Source organism: Elaeis guineensis, chromosome 4, assembly GCF_000442705.2.
Source record: "Elaeis guineensis isolate ETL-2024a chromosome 4, EG11, whole genome shotgun sequence".
Lineage (NCBI taxonomy): Eukaryota > Viridiplantae > Streptophyta > Magnoliopsida > Arecales > Arecaceae > Elaeis > Elaeis guineensis.
In genome coordinates, this window is record NC_025996.2 from 14,156,839 (window position 1) to 14,182,390 (window position 25,552).

Consider the following 25,552-nt stretch of genomic DNA (forward strand, 5'->3'; position numbering starts at 1 on the left):
TTATCTTTCTCAAGTCTTTGCTCTCTCTTCTATTTCCTCTCTTTGGGTGTTTAAACACTCTTTTACTTCTGCTCTCTTTGCTAAGTTTTGAAAGGTATATCAACTCTCTCCACAATCATGCTTCAAAAGAGAGTATCTCGATTATATCTTGAGGCAGTATTCCTAATATAAGGATTGAAAATTTATCTTAGGATAGTAATAACATACTTTCAGATTTTCTCTTTCATATACATCATAAATTAACGAACCAATTAGCTAGGCTCTCGATGAGTCAATTTTTTATTCTTAATCTCATAAATATATTTAAATAAAAATTAAACACTTCCATTTTTATTAAAAATACTATATTACTGAAACTCTTTTAATATTTGACTAAAATTTTTTCACAAAGAAGAATTTCTACATAAGATTAAAATCAACCAATAAAAACTAATTGTACCATAATTCTAGAAAGAAAAGAAGCAAAACAAACTATTAAGGAGATCAGCTTCACGCAGATGGAACCTTAAACCCATGACCACCAAGGGATTAACGAAAAAAGCATTACCGATGCTTCTCGATTATCTTCAATTTTCTTCTCCTAACCTCCAAAAGAAACATGCATTATGTCTACTAGGTGGAGTTCATAAAGTGCATCTCCATATCTCCATAAAGAGCAACACGATGGAGTGGATCGCAAGATTAATTTCAGATTTTTTTTTTTTTGAGTAAGATTAATTTTTCGAAATTGCACCATTAAAAATAAAAAAAAATATTCATCCTGACTGTGCTGCGTTTTTGTCAGAGAGAGACCATGAATTTTCCTTCCTCTGCTGAGACACATCTTTGATCTCCCTCCTCTGGAACCTTATACCTGCCTCCATTATGGACGAGGGTTGTTGGTTGTCACTAGCCTCTCATGGTGTGTGGAGCTATGTTCCATTTACCTGGACCAAACCCATATTACATTGATCTAGCTGTCCATAAAGAGCACTTAAAGTAAATATTTTGAATCATTAACGTGTTGAATGGAAAGTGCACGAATTCCCTAGTATAATTAGTATGATGCAAGATCCTTTTTTTTATATCTTAGAGATATGGTCAAAAAGATCTCAATTTCATGACTTCCATGTTATCACCCATAAATATCAAAGGATAACAATTGTAACGATGGAGTAGCATGATGGTGGCAATCTGATCAGCTAGGTCAGATTCAAAGATTGGGTCAAATTATATCAATCTAAATCTAACTCATTTTCAAATAGATCAAAAATTAAAACTTAAATTCAATTTTTTTATTAAATAGATAATTCAATCTATCTACATACTTAATAAACGAGTCAAATCAAATTAAATAGATTAAAAAATAAATTAATAAATTAAACTTCGGATCATGATCTAATTTAACAATTAAATAAGGATGTATTAAATAGACCAGACCCTTCAACCCATTTGATAAATAGGTTAGATTAGGTCAAATTTTTATGACCCAAATATGTTTATTCGAAATCTAACACGTTTAAAGTGACTAGGTTACGAGTCAGCTCGTCGCTAATGCAGGGGCCAATACCATCGTATCATGGGTTGCTGCATCAATGGTGGATGGCATTTGGAGTGGATCATGATATTTCTTTACCAAAAAAACAAGTGAATTATGATAGCTTAAATCTTCATAAGCGATCCCACAAGAAATTATACGATGCATGGCGTGCACCACGTGACGTTGTGTAGGGGTGCATCAAGATGCATGCTTTGATAGAAGGAGACTACTTGATCGAGCGGTTGTGATTGGCGATGCAAAAACGAGAGACATTTTTCGCCGATGGAGGCCGGTCACGGTCCAGCTTTCTATCCTCGTCCCCAGCGGTTAGCCGCCTCTCCGGCCTCCTCCCACTTTATGTTTCCTTGAACAAAATCCGGAGGATTTCCTCCACGGCCGATGCGGAGACCTCCGCCCGCTCTCCCCCGCCATGCCGTTCCTCTCCGGCCGCTCCTCCTCCTCCGATCCCCCGCCTCCGCCCGCCTCTGCCCACAGTAACGCCGCCTCCGAGGGGGCCGAGCGCCGCCTCCGCGAGGCCGAGCTGAGGCTGAAGGAGGCGATCGAGGAGCTGCAGCGCCACCATGCCCGTCGGGGAGGGGCCGACGGTGGCGGCGGGGGCCACCCCCAGTGTGACCATGCCGACGAGTCCTGCGTCGCACACGCCATCGGCAATCTCTGTCAGAGTTTTCTTCTATCCTACGGGGTTAGGGTTGGGATCGGCATCCTCCTCCGCGCCTTCAAGCTCGCCCGGCGCCAGTCCTACTCCTCCCTCCTCGATCTCAAGGTTCTCCATCCTTCCCTGTTTTCTTTCCTCTGCGTGTTTTTTTTTTTTTAAAATTTAGATGACATATAGATCACGAATGAGTGGAATAATTCGCCTTTTTTGACACGAATTTGATTGAGATAATGTGTTGCAATTTGTGGATATGGTGCTTTTTGCTATGACTAAATAAAATTTCTATTGAGAATTGGACCATCTGATTGAATATTTATAGGAATTCTTAGATCCGTATTAAACTGTTTATTCGAAATGATCTTCTTGTGCCCTAGATGGATCACAAGTTGTAACATATTTTATGGCTTCAGGCAAATGTATTGAGAACACCTGATAACGTACGTTGTTTAGGTTGGATATCTCTCTTCCCCCTTCTGTGGCTCACTGAAGAGCTCCCTGTTCTTTTATTCTGTTGGACAATCTAACATTGCACAATGATTCAAGAAAACAGAAAAATCCAGGTCATCCATATTCTGTCTTTATTTTTGAAGGACAATTCCATTATATATCAATGCTTGTTAATTTAGTTTATCCTTCATGACAACTCTTTTTCTGGATAACGCCGAACAAAGATCATTGCCTTCAGTGGGATTCTTGCATCCCGAATCATTTTGGCAATGCAGCATTTAAGGCCACCATAATTTATGAGAGCATATATGTAGCTGGATGGGAGCACTTTGTTTTAGCTCAGTTGCCATTCCAAATCATCTGATCTATTCTTTACATGAAGATCTTTGAGATTTTGGTACAAACGGTGGGCTTCTGCATGGTCTCATTCAATGGATGTTGGCAGATTCCAAGACTTCAACCTTTCACAATCCAGTAATCAGCCACTATGGCACATCCTGGGGAATAAAATTTGGAAATTAACATCACCACCATCTTAGGGGATCATTCCAAACCTGAGGCCATTTGCCAACCCTAGTCAAAGCCTACGACTAATAAAAAAAATGTCTTTGACTGTACACAAACTTTCCACAAAGAAGAGCCTCTAAGTACATTGTCGGGAAACAACTCAAAGGCACCAAGGTTGCAGGAGTACTTGACAAAAAATTAGCTCTTTTCATAAGCCATGTCCCTTGACATAATCATCTTCTATTGCTTTAAGTTTTGGTTTCTTAGGCTTAATATTTACTTTTAGTGCATAGTTTGCTTGAGCAGTTGAAATTATATTATTTAGTTCATAGAAGGACCTTGCCAGCCAATAAGAAAACAAGAGAGGAGAGAGGAGATATGACAGGCTGGCTCCCCTTCTCAATCTGGGGTCGTTGTGCCATGCACCTACCTTTTTTTGTCTCCCATAAATCCCATGATAAAGAATACTTTAAGACTTCTGTTTTTTTATTTATGATTGTGGTTTGATATTAAGAACAAAGACATATGTGCTAATAATAAGAAGCGTCTGTTTACAATTTGTTCATCAGAACTTTCTTTCTCTTTGTTCTTCCTTTATCCTTATCATGGATGACAATTGCTGCAATTTGCATCCTTTGTTAATCTCAGATTGGATCTGAAATGAAAGCAGCCCCTAAAACCCTAAATATCACACTAATCTACAAGGAGGTTGCATCATAAGGAGATGATTATGTATATTATATCTGCCTGTTGATAAAAGTAGTCAAAGGTTGTTTCCTGATATGCTCTGTTGAATTAAGAAATACCTGTTAAACCTAGAACTTCTATTGCTGTCATCAATACTGCGGCATAGGAAGTTATAAGCTAGCTTAGGATTTGCTATCCTCTTGGCTCCTCAGATATGTCACATATGCTCGTAAACAGCATCATATGCAGGCATTGCTTTTTCTTGGGGTCATCCTCCATACGAGCAGACCGGAGAGCTTCACATCTGCAAGCTAGATAGATGATATTCACTCTGCACAGAAATATCTTTGCATGCATTTAGAGGATGACATTGCCAACCTCCACCCATCTGCATACATTTGCTGCCTCACCTTGCTAAACATTGATAATTAGAATCATCTAGTTTAAAGACTTGGTTATGTATTGCCATGTCATGCATGTCACACTCTTGACCATGTTATAAAAATCATTTAAATGATAATTGACTTAAGAGACGACACATGATCTTGACTTAATTAATAGTTGATTTAGTTGTGAAGATGGTTGTTTTTAATACTTTGTTTTCCTTGCAAATGATTGCATTCTAATGAAATAATATTTTCACTTTGCTTAACGTAATGCCATATAGTTTTCTCTATATAGCATTGGAAAATTAAAAGTGAATCAGGAAAATTATAAGGTCTGATGTACTGACATGCTAAAATTATGGTACCAGGAATTGTGAACTTTTTCTCTTTTCCATTGCATATGCTTACACGTATCTGAGATTGCAAAGCTGCCAATTCATTCTCTGTCATTATTGTGGTATCAAGAACAGATTATAGTGGGATAGTGTTGGCAGATATGCAATGTTATAGCCATTCTTTTTTATAGAGATGTAATGCCATATGTGTTCATATTTTAACTTTTTTTTTTGCTTTGCATGTACAGCAACTTGTTTCAGAGAAAGATTTAATAGTAAGAGAAGAAGCTTGCCGTATTGGATTACTTTTTGGTGGCTTTACTGGATCTTATCATGCTCTTAGATGTTTTTTGAGGAAGTTCAGGAAGAAAGAGACACCATTTAATGCGTAAGTTTTTAGTCATAACATGCTGAAATTGCTTTTTTCTTTTTTTTAATTTCTTAATGTATGTTTGTTGTTTTGTGCATGTTAAAGAATTAATACCCTCCAAATGGTTCAAATATTTTCTATATTATTTGTTACTTTCTTGCTATTGGTGCTTGATCCCTCAACCATGTTCAAAACTTAATTGAAGGGCATGATGGAGCAGAATTTTAGCAGGTTCGGTTGCTGGCTTGTCCATATTAGCATTAGATGATTCAAGTAGGAGGCGCACTCTTGCTTTGTATCTTTTAGCTAGGCTTTGTCAGGTGCGAAAATGCTTGAGATCTCCACTCTGCAAATAATTTGACTTTATATATTTACCAATTTTTTTGTTTTATAGTGTGCATATAATTCTGCAAAGTCCAAGAACAAGTTTCACCTTTGGGGAAGCCATTGGAGACATGGAGATGCTTTACTTTTTTCCGTGGCATGTGCCCAGGTGAAAACTTATAGCCTGTAAACTGAACAAAAGAAAATTCGATCAATAGTCACGATGGTCCATATGAATTCAAATTTTATTGTGTTAATAATGATCTTGAAAATCTTAAATGCCATTTAATCCAAAATTAGCTTTTTTGGAGATTGTCTAGCATGCTTTTTTTGGACACAAAATGGATGATACAGGTAGAGCTTGGTGTTCACAATTATGGCATGGACATTGTTTGAGAATTCATATTTTATCCATGAGATACTCGATACGGAACATCGTGAAAATAACTAATAATTCAGTTGATACTTCCAAACGATAAATCAGATCATGTGAGTTTTGATGTCATTGGACTGTGTTTCCTTTTTGATGATTTGATGTATATTTAGAAAACCTTAATATTTATTATTTGGCTTGTAGCTATTTTAGCCGTGGATTCTTATTAGTTTGGATTTGTATGGCCTACTATGTAATTTGAATTGGTATCTTAACCTCTTCCCCCTCTCATGGTTGCCCCCCTCACCCCATCCAACACACACAAATCATTGTTGTCTATATCCTCTTCAGATAGGATTTTTTTAATGTTTGACTATAGAATGCTTTAACCCAAGTAAATCAAAGGGATGTTCCACCCTTTTGTTTACCTAATTATGATCTCTCCTCTGCCATATCACATGCATGAGTGCTTGCTTAAAAGGACACTCCATACATAAAAGGTGGATACTGTCTATCTGGAAACATATCAGACAAATTGATTCTCTTAGTCTTTGTTTTGGCCTGAAGTAGCTAGCATTCTTTACATATTGTTGTTATTATTATTATTTACAAAAAGGTATGTAATACTATATTTTGTGATTGTTATGTTTTGAGCTACATCTTGATACTAATCAAATCAAGCCATGTTTTTTTTGGTTTCCGTGGTAATGGGAAGATGTAGTGTAGGTGGCCAATCTTTTGGAGAGAGCTACAGAGAGCATCGTGCATGAATTGGATGACAAGGGTTGCGGCTTGGATAACTGCTCACCTGGCTTGATAGGTGGTGGTGTCATGCAAAGGGGCCGCACATGAGAATGGACACACACACACACACACACAGATGAGCTGCTTCCTTTTCAAAACAAGCTAGAGAAAACAAATGGTATATCATTTGGAAGTAAAAATGATTCTCGACAACTATTCTATATAGCATCACTGATACTAGGCTGGAAAAATATATTTAGAAAGCATGTTCATGTCATTACTGGGTGTCCTATCGTATTGCTGAGTGGAGCATATGACAATAATGTGCTAAGGTTTTTGGAAGAGGAGAGGTTTAAGGCATTAAGAGGCATGAAATATGAAGAGTGTGGACCATGAAAAGTTGAAACTGCTAAATCATGAGTATTAACAAGTAGCATAACACTGCATTTAAGTTCAAAGAACAAAAAGTAAGAGTGCAACTGCATCATACATAAGCCCATATATCTTAGCAATTAGGTGGCCATGCTAATGCAAGGTGCCTCATGTTGATATTGATGATCACCATCCCCATCATTGCAATGACTAATGCTGGGTATACTATACGGTATACTAGTGTTATGCATCTCTGCATCCAGAAAATATGTCATCATTTCATTTGTTTGGGTTGATCTGGGTTTTGGGAGTGGAAATATTACGGAGATAGTGAAAATCAGTTCTACTTTCTTACCTGTATGGTACAATATGGCCTGTATGGAATGCTGTGTACCAATACTTAATTCCTGGTTTTGCCTACTGCTTTGTCATAAATGTAAACTTTAAGTCTTGCCCTGGCCTTTATCCCTTCCCTTCTAAAGTCCATTGTCTTTGTGCAGAAACATTATGGACCATCAATGATATAAATTTTCCTTTTCTATCATTTGATATGATTTAATTAAATTAGCATTCAATAAATAAATTTACTCCTTTTGCAGGTCATGTATGCCTTCATAATGCGGCCTGAGAGCTTGCCTAAAGCATACCAAGATTTTATTCAAAAGACTGGACCAGTTGCAGAACCTGTGTACAAGGCTGTGCGAGAAAGTTGTAGAGGTGGTCCTGTGGATGTTGTTGCTTTGTCAGCTTATTTATCAAACAAAAAGAGTTCCAGCTCTATAAATTTAGCAGAGTATCCCACAATTATTCCTTGTTCCATAATTCATCCTGGCACCAATTCTTGCCTGACACACAATGCCACTGCTGCTTCAGCAACATTCAGGAAAACCTTTCCCCTATATTTCTCATTGACATTTGTACCATTTGTTGTTCTCCATCTACAAAAGGTATTCCATTTTAATGGCTCAGTTGGTTTCTTTCTTCCTTTATCTATTTTACTGAATTTTAAAATGAATGCATAAATTAGCAAGCCAATATATATATATTTTTTTATCTTTTCGTTGCTTAACCAAAGTTGCCTTAGATGCATTTGTCAGTTAATAGTGGTGTTGCATAACACATGATCTTTCTGCTACATGCATGACTTTGAGTTCCAAGAATTTTAACCTTTTTTACTTAATGAGATTGCAACGGATGTCAACTTGCACTTTGCAGTTGTGGAAAAGGTATCTACATAAGCACAGTTTGTCTCTGAGCATGATGAAACTGCATCATAGTGTGTTTATATTATATCGTTTGCATATTAATTTTTTTATTTAAAAATCACTGAAGGATGCTATGCTGCATTTTATTATCCCTTTGATCTGCATATGTGTCTCACATTGTTAAATATGGAACCTCACTCTGATTTGTATGCACTATAAACTCAAGAATCTTATGCATGTATGTGTGTGCATTCTTGTGCATGTGCATTCATGCACCATGGCACATGTGGCTATAAGGGTGCATCTTTGGATGGTATGTGTGTGGGTGGCAATGGGTCGGGCCAGATATGTGTCTGGTTGAAATACAGATATTCAAGTAAAAACTTGTCAATCCAAATCCAGTTGTCTTTAATGTACAAGTTAGAAACAAGTTATTAGTGAAAGAGGTAAGACAACCTGACACATGGGATCCTTTTAATAACCTGTTTGGGTCAGGTTGGTTCTGGAATGACATAAATTGACCTGTTAAATAAAACATCTGACATGATGTCAAACCTAATTTGATACAGTTAACATGACACGAACATGGTCGACCTATTAACACATGATGGTTCTCTAGTATCATTGTTTCATATGTTGTTCACCTGTTGCAAATTGTTCCATGTAATGTTCTATATAACTTTAGTTTAATTGCTTTAATTTAATTCCATCCATGTGGAGTTAAATGGGTCGGTCCCATGTCACTTTCAGGCTCAGGTTGTAAGTTGTGTCAATTTGACCTGATCATGAGACAAGTCAATCTGGGTCAAACAGGTCGAGTCTTAAAATACCTCGATCTATATAATAGGAGGCTTGGTCAGATCAATTTGTTTATGATCCAAACCTGATTTCATGCAAACCAGACCTCTTAACTTCATGTCCAGTTCAAGACGGTATGCTGGTCGTGTCAGGTATTGTTAGCACCAGGCATTTGGATGAGCATTTCCTTTTGTGTATGCACATATGCGTTATATAGAGTGAGCATTGTTATTATCTTGTAGATGAATGGAAATTTTAATTCATTCCAGAGAACTCGTGATAGATCAGCATCCATGGGTGTCAAAACCAAGGGTGGAAGCATGTCTACTGGTACTTGTACTGACACTTAGGGCAGCAAGCAGTTCAGGTTGGATGGGGAGTGGGAACAAGCCAAGCCCAATCCATGTCTGAATTTGGTCAGAAACTTGAACCCAAATCTAATCCAGGTCCCTTGCTTTTGGATCGGCTAGGATTTAATATTAATTTTATCAATGCATTGATTTTTTGTGTGAAAAAAAATCCAAACACAAATCATAACAAGCATGTATGTTGATGACCTAATTAAATGCAAACATTATCAAAAGAATATTCTACATAGAATTTGATTGATAATGATGCATGATTATAATGAACAACATAAATTAGTGACAATTTATGGCATGAGAAGTATACTGATTTCTTAAATTCAAGGAGGGTTTTGAAACAAACTATTTACTAGTTTTGAGTTATTTGTATTTAGATTCAAAATTTAAGGATTCAAATCCAATCCATATTCAAAATATGACATAATTTTGAATCAGAGCCTAATCCAAATAACTTCATTAGTGTTGGACAGGATTAATTTTGGATTGGTTCCAGATAGGAAACAGGTCAATGCAATCCACTTACAGCCTTACTGACACTTGATAAGTATGATATGTGCTAGTATGGTATCATGCCTCTTGGTACCAGCAAAACAGAGTAGACGTGAAATTCCATATCTCAGTATGGCACTGGTAGAGAGGGCTTACTGGTATGGGTACCTTACGAATATCACCCAAAACTCTTACAGATCAGGTTTTCTTTCCTTCGTCATACAAATAACAAGTGCATGAAATATTGTAGAATGGAAATTCCACAATAATGTAAATAACAGTTAGAGGAAGAGGAATGCATTGGTCCTTGTACAATTACCTTAGAGTCCTTACCAATGTGCTCCAGTGTAGATCAATACCTGGGCAAAATTCTTACAGATTATTTTCTTTCCTTGATCATGAAAGTAACAAGGAAATGCATGAAAAAATTGTAGAATGGTAAGTCCAGATAATATAAACAACAGCTAGAAGAAGAGGACCACTTTGGTACTTGTACAAATTTTGGTTTTAAAAAAGTAAGTTTTGTCAAACTGAGGAATAATGAAGACCATATTTCTACAAGTGTACCATCTACTCTCGCAGGACCCCAATAAATGAGTACTTTTTAAAAGTGTACAATCTTGTAATTAATCTACAAAGATAATAATTTAAATACTTCCATCATATGCCCAGGTTCTTTGTTTTGCCTTCTTGTCCCCTCAAGATGCATTCATATGTGATATCCTCCCTAGTACCTTCTAAACATTTGGCATTAGTTTCACTAGTCATCAAGAAATGAAGAGTTGTCCATTTCATTGGCTCATTTGTTCTTTTCAGTTGAAGGTACATAGTTGAAGAAAGTACAACTTAAGGAATGGGTTGTTGAATGATGGACCTCATTGCTTTTGCTGCTTGCTATAAGCTACAACCAACAGTTTGGGCATTCATATATCTATCGTGTGATGAGAATTTTAATAAAGTTATCATAAAAAAGTTTCTTTGACTGAATGAATATCACTTTTTTTTCTTTATTTAACTTTCAAGAAAAGTTAAAACATATTATTGACTGCACATATTTTATTTCCTCCAGACTGGATTCAGATTTAGTTTTTCTTTTTTTTTTTGGAAGTATATTTCGAATTTATTTGCTGTTTTGCTCATATCCTCTCCTTAAATGCTTATATTTGTGCTTGAGAAATTGCCCAAGATCATGGATAAGATCAAATTTCTAATATTATTGCTGATCTGGAATAAATTTCAGATCTTGCAGTATTGCAAATTAACCAACCCTGGTCATATCCACATCAGTAGTCCACTGACAAGCATGTGGACTATATGTGATTGCCAAAAAATTGCTGGAAGTTATTAAGGTTTTTGAGACATAATGTGGAGGTAGTAAAATTAGTTTGAAAAGTCATTATGGAATAGGTTTATGCCATTCTGGATTATTACAATTGCTTTTAGTATTTTTGGAAAGCATGGTTTTCAAGTACATAGATTTTTGGGTGAAATTAGCTATATACCTGCTCAAATTCCATTTGGACTCGAGGGCCCTAATAAAGGTTATTTGGTTAGCACTATGTCTTAAAGAAAAAGTGATGTATGTCTTTCTTCTTTTCTGACAAAGACCTCACGGTACCAAAGCTGGCACGAGACTCATGACCTAATTAATATGGTGGCCAAGAAGTAGTTCTACCAAAGACATCACAAGATTCTTCACTGATGGGCCTTTGGTTTATTGATTACATAATCAAGAACTATTTTTGTTAGCATTTAAATCAACAGAGAGATTGTTGGAGTTCGGTACCATGTATGACAGGTGGGCCCAAAAGGGAAACTAAGTTATCACTTTGCAGCAAACCTAATGTGTGCTGTGTTTTTGGTGAATGTGGACTTAATTACCAGAGGCCAAGTGAAACCCTGTATACACGCTCACCGCTCTAATAACTTAAATAAGTCTATAGAGGGACAGGAGAAATAATACAAGAACTCCAAAAATGAGGGGATGAAATTCTCATAAAAAAATAGCTAGTTCAACTTAAAGCCTGTGAGACAAGTGGTGCCCAAAAGCCTCATTTCCAATTCATGCTAGCAACATCAATGATTCTTAAGCAGAATTTAGTCCACTCCTTCCTGAGTCTGAGCTGCCCGATTGAATCCCTGCAACTTTAGGCCTGTAACATTAACAACAAATCAAGTTTAAGTCTTACTAATGTTTTCCAAGGGGGTTGCTTTAATCGTAAGACTGCTAACCATAAAGTCAAATGCGGAAGCTGGGCACTTACAAGCCTAATAAATTACAAATGCAAGAAAATTATAATGGCTTCCTATGCAGGCTCCATGGAGCAGGCTTCTTTTGGCTTGGTCACTGGACGTCTCTGCTCATATTTCATCATGAATTTGATGATACATTCCTATGAATATTTATTGCTAAATCACTTGAGCAGCTTGTTCTTACTTTTCAAATCCAACATCTTTCGTACTAATGGTGAACGTCACAAGCATTTTTTGTTCGATAAAATCTTGCATATTTTGCCTCCATACACTTTTCTTGAATCAAATACAACTTTAATAATCACAACATTTGAGAATTGTATTAATTCTTGGTTTGTGGGACTTATTGTTCTTCGTATAAAAGAAATGAAAGGAAAGAAAGAGCCATATTTTCTTCTTGAAATAAATGGTTCTTCATTATTAACCAAATTCTTTAACATGCCAAAACATTCACACTTGTAATTGTTTCGAGATATAACCCCTTGTAATTTTTTTGACATATACCTCCTCCTCCTTTGATGTTTGTTCTTCAAATGATTGATAATCATGGTTAAAAATTAGTTCTTCAACCTAGATTCATCAGAAGGCTTTAGAATATTATTCAAGGGAAGATGAACTAGCAACCATAAGTCTAACAATTAACCATATAGTTTAGGGGCAACAATCAACCATAACAATGGAACTGCTAACCAACCTAATGAATGCTAAAAGTTTCGTGAAGTACCTACAAAAAAAAAAAAAACCACTATCCATATTCCAAACACTTGCTTCAACTTAATCAAACTACTAAATTTGCATCCGCGGTTGGTTGAAGTCTGCTGAATAGAATCAACGGGGCATTCTCAAGATTCCCAACCAGCCACCTGATCAGCCTAATGTCTCTTCACCTTAAAACTATCTGCCACACACAATTATTAAATTTGCCTTAAATTCTCATGAATCAACCCAGGTGCCCTTTCTTTCACTATATTCCTTCCCTTCAAATCCAAAAACCTGAAAACTATTCCTGCTGTAAAACAAGACCAGACTGTTACGCCTTAGACCACATAAATTCCTTAACTATCTAGAATTCCAAAACTTATTGTTCAAGTTTGAGTGGTTTGACCAGCTCGATGTCAACTTGTTTGGTTCAAACTGTTTTAAGCTTCTATTTCGTTGACGGAGTAAACATACATTGGCTGGTTTTGGTTGAACACAGTTCTATATAACAGATCAGTCAAGTCCAAAAAAGGTTGATTTCAACTACCAATGAAATTCAAGGGTGCTTGATCTATTTGATTTAACAAAGAAGAACATTTTGAAACATCTGAGTGGTCCTAGAATTTTTGAAATGGTTCAGTGTCTTGATATTTAGTTTTATATCATTATAATCCTGATTCGATAAGGGAATATAAATACTTCATACATGTAATTTAGTTTTATATCATCATAATCTTGATTTTATTTAGGGGAATTTAAATACTTCATACATGATTTGTCCGTCTATTTAGCAAACTGTCAAAACCACACTGCTGCATTTTGAGCATTACATTACTGTCTCTTCAAATATATATAAATTCTTGACCAAACAAAAATATTTTTGGGATGAATCAAACACTAGTTTTTGGAGTCTCCTGCATGGACCTGTTGGCGTGCCGTTCAGGATGCTGTTCGCTCAACAACATTCTTGTCTGCTTTTGTTGGAATCTTCCAGGTAACTATTTACTGATGAAGCATTTTCTTAGAATTCATGGCATTCACTTACTAATTGTCATCTTGGATGATGCTAGGGTGTCATCTGTTTGCACCGTAAGGTAGCAACAAAGGACCACAAACTTTTATATTGGTTTGCTGGTGGAATGTCTGCTCTTTCTGTACTTTTGGAAAAGAAAGCTAGAAGAGGAGAGTTGGCTCTCTATGTGCTCCCTCGAGCTGGAGATTCTTTGTGGTATATCTTAGTTAATCGCCATATACTCCCTGATATAAAAAATGCGGAGGTATTAACTTCCTTCTCCTTTGCTTATATCTAATTTAATAATTCATCTTTCATAAGTTTAGTCAAATAAAACAGGTCAAATTTAGCTGAGGCTGGGGAACAAACCATACCCGGTATTTCTTTATCTAGGGGTTGGGCTTAGACTGTACTTTCTTTCTCTAGGAGTTGACCCTGATCTGGAGGCATGGGCCCTGGGATTTTTGTTTGAATATTAGCATTTGGATTAGGACATAGAAACTAAACAACCATAATTGGAGCAAGCTGAAATTAGTTTGGCTGTGTGTACCCATCTCATTTGTTTCAACACTCAACAGAAATACAAATGATCCTTAATCCTTCATTATGACAGTTGTTGGAAAAGGAGGGTCAAGGGTGACAGATTTGTAGCATAACACAGGACACTTATGCACACTGCTTGCTCTTGATCAAAAATTGCATGGTTCTTGTTGTTGTACATGTTTCGCTACCTAGAAACATTGTTTGCCTAGTATGTGATGTTAATTTGTAGTATTTACGGCGGTCTACTGCAGAAGGGGTCGTTCATGATATTACGTTTTGTAGAATGCTACTGGAATTTCATGTCTCTTAAATTAAATGAAATAGATATGATAAAAAATGAAGTCACAGTGGGCGTCAAAAATGAACACTCTATACTAAATGTTGGTTAGATTTCCCAAAAATCACTTAATCTGATGGCTCATCAATTGACAGGTGGCTCTTTTTGTTTATGCACGGGAGGAATCATGTACTACTTAGAGCATGAACCGGACACTATGGCTCCATTTCTTAGGCGTCTCATCCGTAGGTTCCTGGCAAGCAGAATCAGCAATCCAAGCTCATCTTCCAATCGGAATGCATCCTACTCCTACTTGCAGGCCCTGGGTGCAATAGAGAAACCAAAATCAAAGGAGAGCGAGGAGAATGAAGCTGCTGCATCAGCAAAATACAATCTCGAGTCAATCCCTGGTCTTTAGACTTTCGATCTGTCTGGCGCATGGTAATGTGATCGCTCATATTTAGTTACGTATGTGCACATCTTTTTTCTGGGTTGATATTCGGTTCCCATTTTTTAGGTGCTATTTGCCGGGTCCATTTTTCCATCTAGCAATCTGGTTCAGTGATGAATTTACTTGTTCCCATTATAGAAGTTCCTGCTCGATTCTCATCACATTTAGATACAGATGTTAACCATGCGGCTATTGTTATGATTTTCACTTTTTTATTTCCTTGGATAAACTGTCGTAATATTACACAGATGCAAAATGTTCCATAAATATACAGTTTACATTTGGGTTTATTGAGGCCTCCACTTCCTCAGTATATTATACTTTACCAAGGTTATCTTATACACCTCTACTTTTAGTGAGTGAAGATCCTCGGCTCCTCTTCAGGTCCTTCGCTATGCAGCATTCAAATGAACAATAATAGCTGGAAAACAATTAACGTGGTTTCTCAATAGGGATGGAAAAAAAGAGTGACGGAAAGGAAAGCAGCGATATAAGTTCAAGCATAGAATGATATATCAAATATATCCTTGATGCGAAAACAGAGCTGAACGATATAACGTGTGCTCGTAACCTGAGCTGAATTGGAAACCATGCATGCATGCAACATGTTCCTCGAAAGGAAACCAAGAATGCTTATGCAATCACCTCAATCTTTTATTTCTCGAGGGAAGAGGATGGAAATACCCAATTTGGCGTACTCACCTCGCCCAGGTCGGTGCCTTGCAGACTCGGCCCCCAACCCGCTGGTCTGTCTGGAGATGTATCTCCAACTGTCATATCTCACCTCGACGGAACAGGAGGCTCTCTTCCCTGCTTCTCTTGCCGTGCCTTTGGATCTGGCGGCGTGCCCAGACCTCTTAAATTTGGCAGCTCAGTTGCAGTTGGGGGATTTCGAATGTGAGACTAGTCAATGGCTCCAAGTGGATCCGGGTTCTTGGGTCTAGTCCCATTCGAAGCATCTGCCCTCTTCGACAGTGCCAAATGGCCTTAACGGTTTCACCCATGCTGCCCCTAGTCCAAAGTCGGGTGTCGAACCTGCCCACGCCCAAGCGCTCCCGTCAGATGAGCCTAGCCCTTCCCCTGCAAATCAACCTCTGACCCAGGTCCCATCTTCCTGTCAACCTCTCTGAGCCAGCTTCTGAGTTTCAACTTCATCGAAAAATGCTATCTCAGAGCCCCAGCTGTACGTCCGTGGGGCTCTACCGCTTGGCTTCTCTCCTCTAGGAAGAAGAAATCAGGGGTTGATGCATCTGCTGAACCCTCCCCCATTCTCATCAAGTACCCTCTGTCCATGTCCTGAAACATTGCTAAATTGGGGATGGCAGTATGGTCGATCAATCCCCGATGATGATGCTGAAAACTTTATTCACCCGATCCTAGTAATGGAAAACGACAGAGCTCATGAGGCAGAGAAGCCTTGGTATGTGCTTCCTCTGTTTCATTCAGAGATGTCGCCTTTGGTATGTCTCCAGTGTCCTACATCTCTCTGTGTGCCCTCTTCCCTTTGGTCTTCCCGCTGCTGTTCTGGTTCATGTTATGTGGTGCTGCAATCTTTTCCTCTCTACTAGTTGGCTATTTCCTGGGTATCAAGAATTTTATGCCCTCTGTTCAACTCGGCCGCACGCGCTGATCGCTAGAGGTTTCATGTGCACTCCGCGATGTCCTTCTTTGTGCCCCAACCAAAAGAAAGGCGGTTAAACACGCGATTGTCTGTTCAAACTGCCTTGCTCTAGATTCCACTTCCCCTTCCATTTTGAAATCTCTTCACAAAGGACAGATCGACTCTTAGGTTGCTTTAAATGCCAGAGGATTGGGTTGGGTGGGGGTGGCCTTCCAGAAAAAGGCCAGAACCTTGTCAAGCTGTCACCTGTTCGGAATGAACTAAATGAATAAATGAACTGAACCCTCTGTTTAAACTCCCATAAGGGCAGGATGCCGAACGAAGGCACGAAATGATCTAACACCTAGAAAGAATGACATAGCATAAATTTTTCAAAATTAAAAAAAAAAATTATATAAAAATATTCATCAATTTTAATCTAATTTTATTTATATACTCTGTATTTTAAAATATATCAATATGATCCAACGGTTCACTTACTGATAAATGATGTTAGTTTTTTTTTCAATAAATAAAAATACTTCTCGTTCGTATTAAAAAGATCACCGATGAAGAAGGGATGGAATGAGGGATGGGCATTGAGAGAACCACTATAGAGGGAAAAGATGGGATTGTGGAGGTCATGGTGAAGGAGAAGGATGGCATTAAAGGCTTTATGGATGGGATTGAAGGAGGAGAAAAAGATGATGAGGAGGAAGAAAAAGAGAGAGAAAGGTCGCTGGCAATGAATGGGTGAAGGAGAAAAAAATACTATAGATGGAGAGGGCTCATGGACCGTCTTGGAGGAAGTGAATGACAAGAAGGAGGTAAGGAAAGGGAGGAAAAAAGATGGATTACTAATGAAAAAGGGTGGTGGTGGAGAGTGCCATTGTAAAAAGTTAGGATTTATGAATAGACTTGGAGAAGGAAGAGAATGAGAAGAAGAAATATGTGAGGAGAAAAGAGAGGATGGTTTATAGATAACTTGGAAGAAAATGATGAGGAAGAATAAGAAGAGCGAGATGGAAGGGTCATCGGCAAAAAATAGTTGGAGATGGAGAGAGCCATTATGAAGGGAAAAGACTCGTGGGTGAGCTTAGAGGAGGAGAAAAAGGAGAAGTGGATGCAGAGGAAAAAGAAGGATCACTGATGAGGAATAGACAGAGATGGAAAGAGCCATCATGGAGGAGAAGAAATGGATGAGGAATAGAAGAGGGTGAAGAACAAAGAGGGACCAACAATGAAGGTGGAAGGAATCAATCAAAGAGGAGAGAGAAAAGCAGAAGAATGTAAAGATAAAAATATTTTTATCATTTTATAAAATAATAATATCATGTGATAGTCACATAACATCATTCTGTTAACGAAAATAGACGATTAGACTATTTCGGAACATATCGATAACTAAAAGAATTAGTTTGATATGTTTTAAAATATAAGAAGTATAAATAAAATTGAACTAAAATTAAAGAAGTGTTGCTATAATTTTTTTTAAGATAAAAAATATTATTTCTACAATATATTTGCATGTAGTGGATATTCACACCAAATACTTCCATTTTGGAGTTTCAATTATAAATCTCGTAGTTCATCTTCTATTATCTTCCGTTCTAGTCTGGTTAAGACTTATGAAACCTAAGGCGCATAAGGTCTTGTAGATGGTGACCTCTCATTGGTACCAATCATATGCTTTATTCATAGCCACTGGCTGAAGTATGGTTAGTTTTTACTCTTCCCCCCACATGTAAAGATACGGGGAAATTACGGACTCTCCTTCAGCAAGATCACTGATCTAAACAATCATACCTGAATTAATAGAATAAATAAACTTAAATAAGCAGAATCGCTTTCAAAGTGGCAAGGATTTATTGGCTGTTAAATACATCTCATAAAACAGATGATTTATATTGTAACTCATTCTGCACATGGTCAGTATCTTAAATTTCGACAATAATTTGTGGGCCATATAAAGCTGATTAAATGCTGTACATGGGAAGTGACCTTTTAATCTGAAAACTTACAAATGTTATATGTCTTTTTACCAATTCTACATTCAATGCCGCCAAATTCGCACATAAAGATATGTTTCTGCAAGGAATTTGAATTGCCGTGGATCTATCAAACTCTTCAACTGCCTGCTTTAGCTTGTAGCTGATATTACCTAATGCCCACACCAATGATATATGGGGCCGTGGATTCTGCCATCAGTAACAATGAGTGCTTAGAAAAATGTGTCTTTCTTTTAAGAAAAAAGGGCATCAGATGTCATTATCATATTTCACAATGTTGTCACAAGGTTATTATGAGTGCAATAGAAACAAAATGGCAGGTTAAAATATTGTTAAAAATAGAAGAATTCTAACAGAAATGAGTGCATTAGATAGAGGCTGAGCAATACCAGCAAATGTATAGAGGGAGGGGACAAAAAACTAGTTTTACATCTGTCGGCTACATGAAACAGAGGGCAGATATCATTTTGAAACTATGAGTTAGACAAACAATGTGTGGAGGAGAAAAAACTATTTTAAATCTGTTGGCTACATGAAACAAAGGGCAGATACAGTTTTAAACATGAAAGCAAAAGACATCTAGTTTGGAAGGTTAAAATTATTGGAGGAAAGGACAAAGAAGACTTGAAAGGAATCAATGACAAGAAATTCCAATATGCACTTTATATTGGAAAATTCAAGTTTTGTTAGGAACCAAAGATGAAGCAGGAACCTTAAAAAAACAGATGATGGAGGGATAGCAACAATGCCTATGCATCTGTATTGATCATTCATTATACCTAGTTATATCCATGACTTGTAGTTAATCTTGTAAAATTACCCAATATCAACAGATGCCAAGTTTGATGACCCACAAAGCAGCAGAATGGAGGAACGGCTTTATGCTTCTGGTGGCTCTAGTGCCAATGCAACTAGTTCAGTTATTTGTCAGTTTATTTTAGAAGTATACCTTATAAAATTCAGGAAGGCCATGCAGTCTATATATATCATCAATGATGTGAATCTGCTTAGTTATCTGCAAAATAATGAAGCCAAAAATAGTGTAGATGAGATAAATATAAAAAAGGGGAAAAAAGAAAGCGGAGATGGGCAGTAAAGATGCTTTGAAATAAGAAAACAGATCAAATACAATGAACTTTATTTCGACTATTAAAAAATATTTATTTTCTAATACTAATACCAGTAACAATACAATCAACAACTTGACACTTCAGTTGGAGGGTAAGAAGAGGTGTATGCTGATTAAGGAAATATCATCTTTGTATAACTGACTACCAAGAAAAAAAAACAATGAAGTAGCATTTAAGAGTATTTTATTTCTTAACAATGTATACTTTAAGCCACTGAGATCCTTTAAAACAAATATAAATAACCAGGTTCTAAACATTAAGACAAGTTGACACACTCTTATGAATATTCTTGAAACAAGTAACTACATCCTAATAATTTAGCACATAAGATAAATCCTCCAAAATGGAAGCAAAGAGTTGGATCAGCACCACACCAGGAAAATGTTTCATAATTTAATTAAGTACCTCTACATAAGCATCTGCCTCTATGCCTCTTTAACTTAATGACATTTTTCAAACAAAACTATTTGAAGAATAAATGAACAAAATGTTATTGGGAGAAGGAAAAATAAAACAGAAATGACGGGTTCTCTGCCACAATCACCATATGGGCTGGCTGCATCAAACTGTGAAAAAAGTGCCACAAGCATCGCATCTTCTTTTTCCTCTTTTTCTTTCTTTTACTTTTTCCAGGGTTCATGTCAATGGCAGCTCTCCACATCTTGTGCTTCACTTTAGCCCAAAACTAGAAGGGTTGCCAAACTCATGTAATATCAAAAAAACTGTCTACTTGTGGCATTTGTTTTTCAGAAATATGTGAGCAGAATATGCCTTTTGGAAGCTTTGCTCGGTGCAAGAATTTCCTACTTCCTATTGAAGTCAGTTCCAAAAAATTTCATATTTAGCATGCATAACTAAAGTCAGGTTTTGTAAACCAACTACAACATCTCGAACTATAACAAAAGCACATTCAAAGTTGCAAGTAAAATGTCTCAAAGATACCTCTGGTAGACCTCGTGCTATGACTTCCAGTGAAAGAAAGGTACGTGTCCGGTCATCATTAACAAAAACCTCCCATTTATTGAACTCTATCCAATATCTGCTTCCCAATGAAAACAATAGTAAAACAAAGAACAACACCATCACCTAACACGTTATAGCAGGAGTCTGAAACATTCACATGCACAGATAGTCCTGATAGTGTGAAGCTAGTTAAGCATTTTGTGATTGAATTATTATAGAGTAAAGATATATCTGAATTCTGACCGTCTCTGAGATTTGAAATTCTGACGGAGCATTGCCACAATGGAGTCAATCTGATGTACTTGAATTGGAACAGTTCTTCCCAAGCTAATGTGAAATTCTCTTCCAAAGAGTATTTGTTCAAGCTTCTGATCATCTTTGCAAAATTCACTAAGTGCACAGTCAATATCAACAGCATAGAGGCCAGGAACATGAGATGCTATTATTTTCACAAAATATGCTAGTTGCTTTCTTGTTGTAGATGGTATAGAAACTGCAAGAGTGAAAGTATGATTGCTTAGAAGTCATCAAAGAGCAGGAAATGCCGGAAAGCTTTCCCAAATTGGGACAATGGCAAGGTTAAAAACATGGGAAATTGAGAATGGATAGACACACACACACACGTAAAACACTCACACACATATTAAGTGTGAACACTCGATGCACACACATGCAAGCACACACTTACATATATAAGATACATATTTACATACACCATACCTATATATTCATATGTGTGCATGAACGTCTACATGTTACAGACACATAAATAGACATTCATGGATACATATTCACAACATTCATACATATACAGACATATATGTGCATGTATGTATATGTTTTAGCAACCAAGGAGTAAAAAATACCAAAATGCATATTCCTCTGACTTCTAGCATCCTTAAACATGGTTTTCTGGGATTTTAATTGTTTGAAGTGTTCATTGTGGTGATCAGACACCAGGGTGTACCATATTACATACCATGCCCATATGTCGCTGATAAATCCCTGTACCATGATACTCCCCATCTTGCTAGTAACCTGACTGCATTTGAATTGTTAATTCTATGTATTTTAGACTTCAAGTTATGCAATGCTACGTGATAAATATGTATGTCAATGAATTCCATATACACAGAAACTATGACTAGGATACACATTGATATTCCTACCATATCTCTTGCAACAAAAAAAAAAAGGGATTAAGAAAAGAAAACATGATAGGTGAATTTTCCAAGTTTCTCAATGATTTCTTAAGTGTGTATTTTGGTGTTCGCCTATTGTGCCTGCCAACATCTACTTAAATTTTAATAAAACTTCAAAACCTTGGTCCATATATAGAGATGATCTTTAGCCTGGGTATTTGGAAAAAAAGAAACTTCCCCACATGAAAAAGTACGGCTTCCCTTTCCATGCTTCATTTTTGCCATGGGTTTTTGGGCCAAAGGCAACACCTGTACCTGCATGTTCATCCAATACTATTGTGCCAGGCCAAGCTATGCATGGGAGTTTGCTCCAGCCATCCAGGTACAAGCTAAGCAGCTACATACTATTTATAATTAATTTAACTTAAAATTTGAGATGTTAAGAGTATAGGGTTTCATGACACTTCTTCCTTAAGATTGTTAAGCACGTGGGTCCTTTTTACTTTCTAAAACTTAAGCTGAAGGAACTTGGTCAAAAAAATGGTTAACAAAATTTTCTCTTTTCTCCGACATACCTGAATAGTTTTATATTTAAATTTTTTTAAAAATATCAATCTAAGTATTAGAGAAAAAAATTCCTATGTACTAGTGGCATGAGGTGATTATCATCATCTTACAAGCCTTTTCTCATTATAAATGTTGTTATAGAGCACCATTCAAGTTGAGAAGGATTCATGGAAGGATTTAGCAGGTTCTAAACTGGTTACCATACTTTCATCAACCATTTAGAAATTTCTCCCATGTTCCTTGCTAAGGAAAATTCAGGTTGGAATGAGCCCACCAAGAAATATATTAGGCCAAGAATTTTGACCCTAAGCCATTTATCCAAAATTGAGCTGACCTGTTTGTTCCATGGGTTGGCTACAGGTCAGGATTGCTTGACCACTCACTTTTTTGCCTTTTTTTTTTTCTGAGAAGTATGGTGGAGATCCAACTCTCATTTCATTAAGTATGAAATGGGATTGTCCAAAAGCAGAACAGAAGATCTCTGCAAGACCTGAAGAAAGAGCTACAGCTACATGGCTCCAGATCTGGTGCAATACCAGAGAACCCCCTATCTAAACAAAGGACCTCACCCAACCCCAAATCTCACAAGCAACCCTAAGCCAGCCAGTTGATCAAGTTCGGATTGGTGATCTTGACTCATCAGGACACTAAACCATTGAATATTGACCCGAAAGTTCATATTCCTGTGCCTCTTAGAGAGAGCGAGAGAGAGAGAGTCCTAATCAACCTACTACCTCCTTTCCCAGTTGAAGGTTCCTCATCCTCTTTCCTCTTCCTTTCCCCATATCCATTATCCTTTTCCTCACTCCACCATCTTGCTCAGAGGCAGCCACCCCATGCCATGCCATCAAGACCACCTCTGCATTGCCAATAAGGCATTCATGAACCAAGCTACCATGCCATCAGCAAGATTAGCAGCTATCACCACCCCAAAACATGACCAATTCCATTAGTCTCTCTCTCTCTCTCTCTCTTCTTTGCTCTTCTTCTTCTTCTTCTTCTTCTTCTTGCTTCAAATGATGCTGCCACCAAGCCAACAAACTGCTATTCGAACTCTAATCAATTCTAAATGCTTCACAACCGCCACCACACCAATCTCCGTTACATCATGGCTCCTCTTTCCTATGCAGCATGAGTTGATGGTTCAGGCTCGAGTAAGTGAATTTGAGCCACCAGCAGATTCAGGACAGCTTTCTTGAACCCCCTGTCCAGCTGAGTCATGTTCAGATCAAGGCTGATAAGACTTGAGCAATAGAGGATGATCCGACCCCATCAATTATCATCATTACAGACAAGGCTTGTTGGCAAGTAGAGAAAACTACTTATAATATCTTACGAGGTAATGATAAGAAAGTGTATATTCTGAAATTAAAAATTAGATTTAGGTTTCGGGAGGAAAAAAAAAAGGACATGTACGGGAAATGAACAATAATGTTAAAAGTTAGAACTACGGTCGGCCAATGCAGCAAATAAGAATGAAAAGCAACTGTCGGATAATGCTAAAACTCATGTCAGCAGCAAATACAAACTTCAGATTGCAAAAATATAAAATAAAAAGTGATAAGGGAAAGCAACCTGGAACATAGACATGCAGAGCATAGTTTCCTTCAACATGCGGGAAGCTTCTAATGCGGCTTCCTTTATTAGTAGATGAAACATCTGCATAAAACAAGTATTTTACAATGAAATAATAATTAAAGAAATTTCATGAGGCTTCAGTGTTCAATAATTGATAAAATCAGGTTACAGAGAATTGTGACATAATAACAGATTTCCATAACAAAACAATGTACCTATCTGGAATTGGATGATGTCAAGTATACAATGCAGGAGAAGAAGAAAAAATGTAGCAGGTTTCACATTTTTTATTTTTGTGATTAATAGAGACTAATTTAAAGCTTATGGCTTTGCAATGGGATATGCATAAGCTGAGTGGTTAGTGAATTGTGACTTCCAAGATTGGTTTGCAAATGACACAAAATAAATTGCTCCAAGGAAGCAATAAAGAACAAAGAGCAAAGATGATACAATTTCAATAGGAAAAGTCTACTTATACAAATTGGATGCAGGTGATGTTAGCGAACACAAATAACAAAAATTAGATTTGGTACAAAAGAACTGGAAGGTCAGTAAGTATTTCTTGGTTCTCTAAGTTCTAATGAGGCAATTGAATTCAAGTATTGACTAGAAAAGTCGAAGCAAAGGCATTGACAAGGCTGGAGCAGAAAACCCCTTTGAGACACATACCGAATATATGGTTCTTAGATATTACAATTATTGAGCATAAGTCTTACTTACTTTTAGCTAAACTCAGACATCAAAAAAAATGGTGACAAGCGATAATGGTAATCATCTGCAAATTATCATAGTGAACCAACATACGGTCGGTAATATGCACCAATTTCCACATAAAGCATGACCGCTTAAGTTGCTTGAACAGGCAGCATCTCGTGTTGATGAACAGCGACGGATTGCGCTGATGGAAGTTACTAATGATTGAAGAAAATTCACAAAGGCGGGCCCAAATGAATGGGATAATTTTTTTTTTTTTTTAGAGTCAGTAGAGACTATAATCAACTCAATCAAAACAGAAAAGTCGAGTGAAAACAAATAAAAGTAATATCTATCATCTCGCAAGCCATAATATGATGAAACGATTGTTATACATTCGAATCATATCAACAAAATGATCAAAGCACCGATCAATGGAATGAATCCTCTTTGAAGAAGCAAAACAGATAGATCAATCGATCAAATTCTGGCAAGAAAATTCACATGAAGAGAGCACCATACCTAGAAAATTTGGGGGTTGGAGGAGATCGAGAGGCGGCGGCGGCGGCAATCCCTCCGATCCCCTCGGGTTCGAAACTTGGCGGGAATCTGCATAGCTGCTGCTTCTTGGAGGAGACGACTCATCATCCGACTCCGAGTCGGTGCCGTACGTGGCCCTCAGAGCCTCCATCCCACTCCCTCTCTCTCTTGGACGACTGCGGAGGCTTCGCGTTTGGCCACCGCCTCGTTATTACATAGACGCACTTAGATCACGTACCTTAATCGGCGAGACTCATCTGGATTGACGGCTGTAGGTGACTTAACGGAAACTCGAACCAGAAGGTCCGAGTCCGAACCCAACTAGAAAAACGTTATGGCGTCTTCTCCAAACTTCTTCTTATTCCTTACGAATAAAAGAATAAGTATTTTTACTAAATAATATTTGTTTTCATTTATTAAGGTGTGAAAGACTAATAGAAGTTGTTTTGAAGGAGTTCTAAAGTTGACAACAGAAGTTGTCATCTTCTCAGACATGCA

The 25,552-nt window shown here is 37.3% G+C and overlaps 2 protein-coding genes across 2 annotated transcripts; one reads left to right on the forward strand and one right to left on the reverse strand.

Annotated features, from left to right (window-relative positions):
- Positions 1-1,792: 1,792 nt before the first annotated feature.
- Positions 1,793-15,122, forward strand: LOC105043781 (uncharacterized). The gene is made up of 8 exons (XM_073255609.1): positions 1,793-2,303; positions 4,806-4,945; positions 5,148-5,247; positions 5,322-5,420; positions 7,340-7,687; positions 13,451-13,543; positions 13,620-13,828; positions 14,538-15,122. The coding sequence occupies exons 1-8, from the start codon at positions 1,950-1,952 to the stop codon at positions 14,797-14,799; spliced, it is 1,605 nt and encodes a 534-aa protein (XP_073111710.1). The 5' UTR covers positions 1,793-1,949; the 3' UTR covers positions 14,800-15,122.
- A 3,139-nt stretch (positions 15,123-18,261) lies between these two features.
- LOC105043780 (uncharacterized) lies at positions 18,262-25,304 on the reverse strand. The gene is given in 7 exon segments (XM_010921471.4): positions 18,262-18,549; positions 18,552-18,630; positions 19,391-19,456; positions 20,514-20,610; positions 20,778-21,027; positions 23,819-23,902; positions 25,037-25,304. Coding segments are annotated over 7 exon segments (858 nt in total). The 5' UTR covers positions 25,206-25,304; the 3' UTR covers positions 18,262-18,436.
- Between the last annotated feature and the right edge of the window lie 248 nt (positions 25,305-25,552).

Excerpts from the sequence above, each read along its gene's own strand:
- LOC105043781 (XM_073255609.1), top strand. The coding sequence starts at position 1,950 with ATGCCGTTCCTCTCCGGCCGCTCCTCCTCCTCCGATCCCCCGCCTCCG. Across the intron at positions 5,421-7,339 it reads TTTCCGTGGCATGTGCCCAG|GTCATGTATGCCTTCATAAT; the intron begins GTGAAAACTTAT and ends CTCCTTTTGCAG. Across the intron at positions 13,544-13,619 it reads CTTTTGTTGGAATCTTCCAG|GGTGTCATCTGTTTGCACCG; the intron begins GTAACTATTTAC and ends GGATGATGCTAG.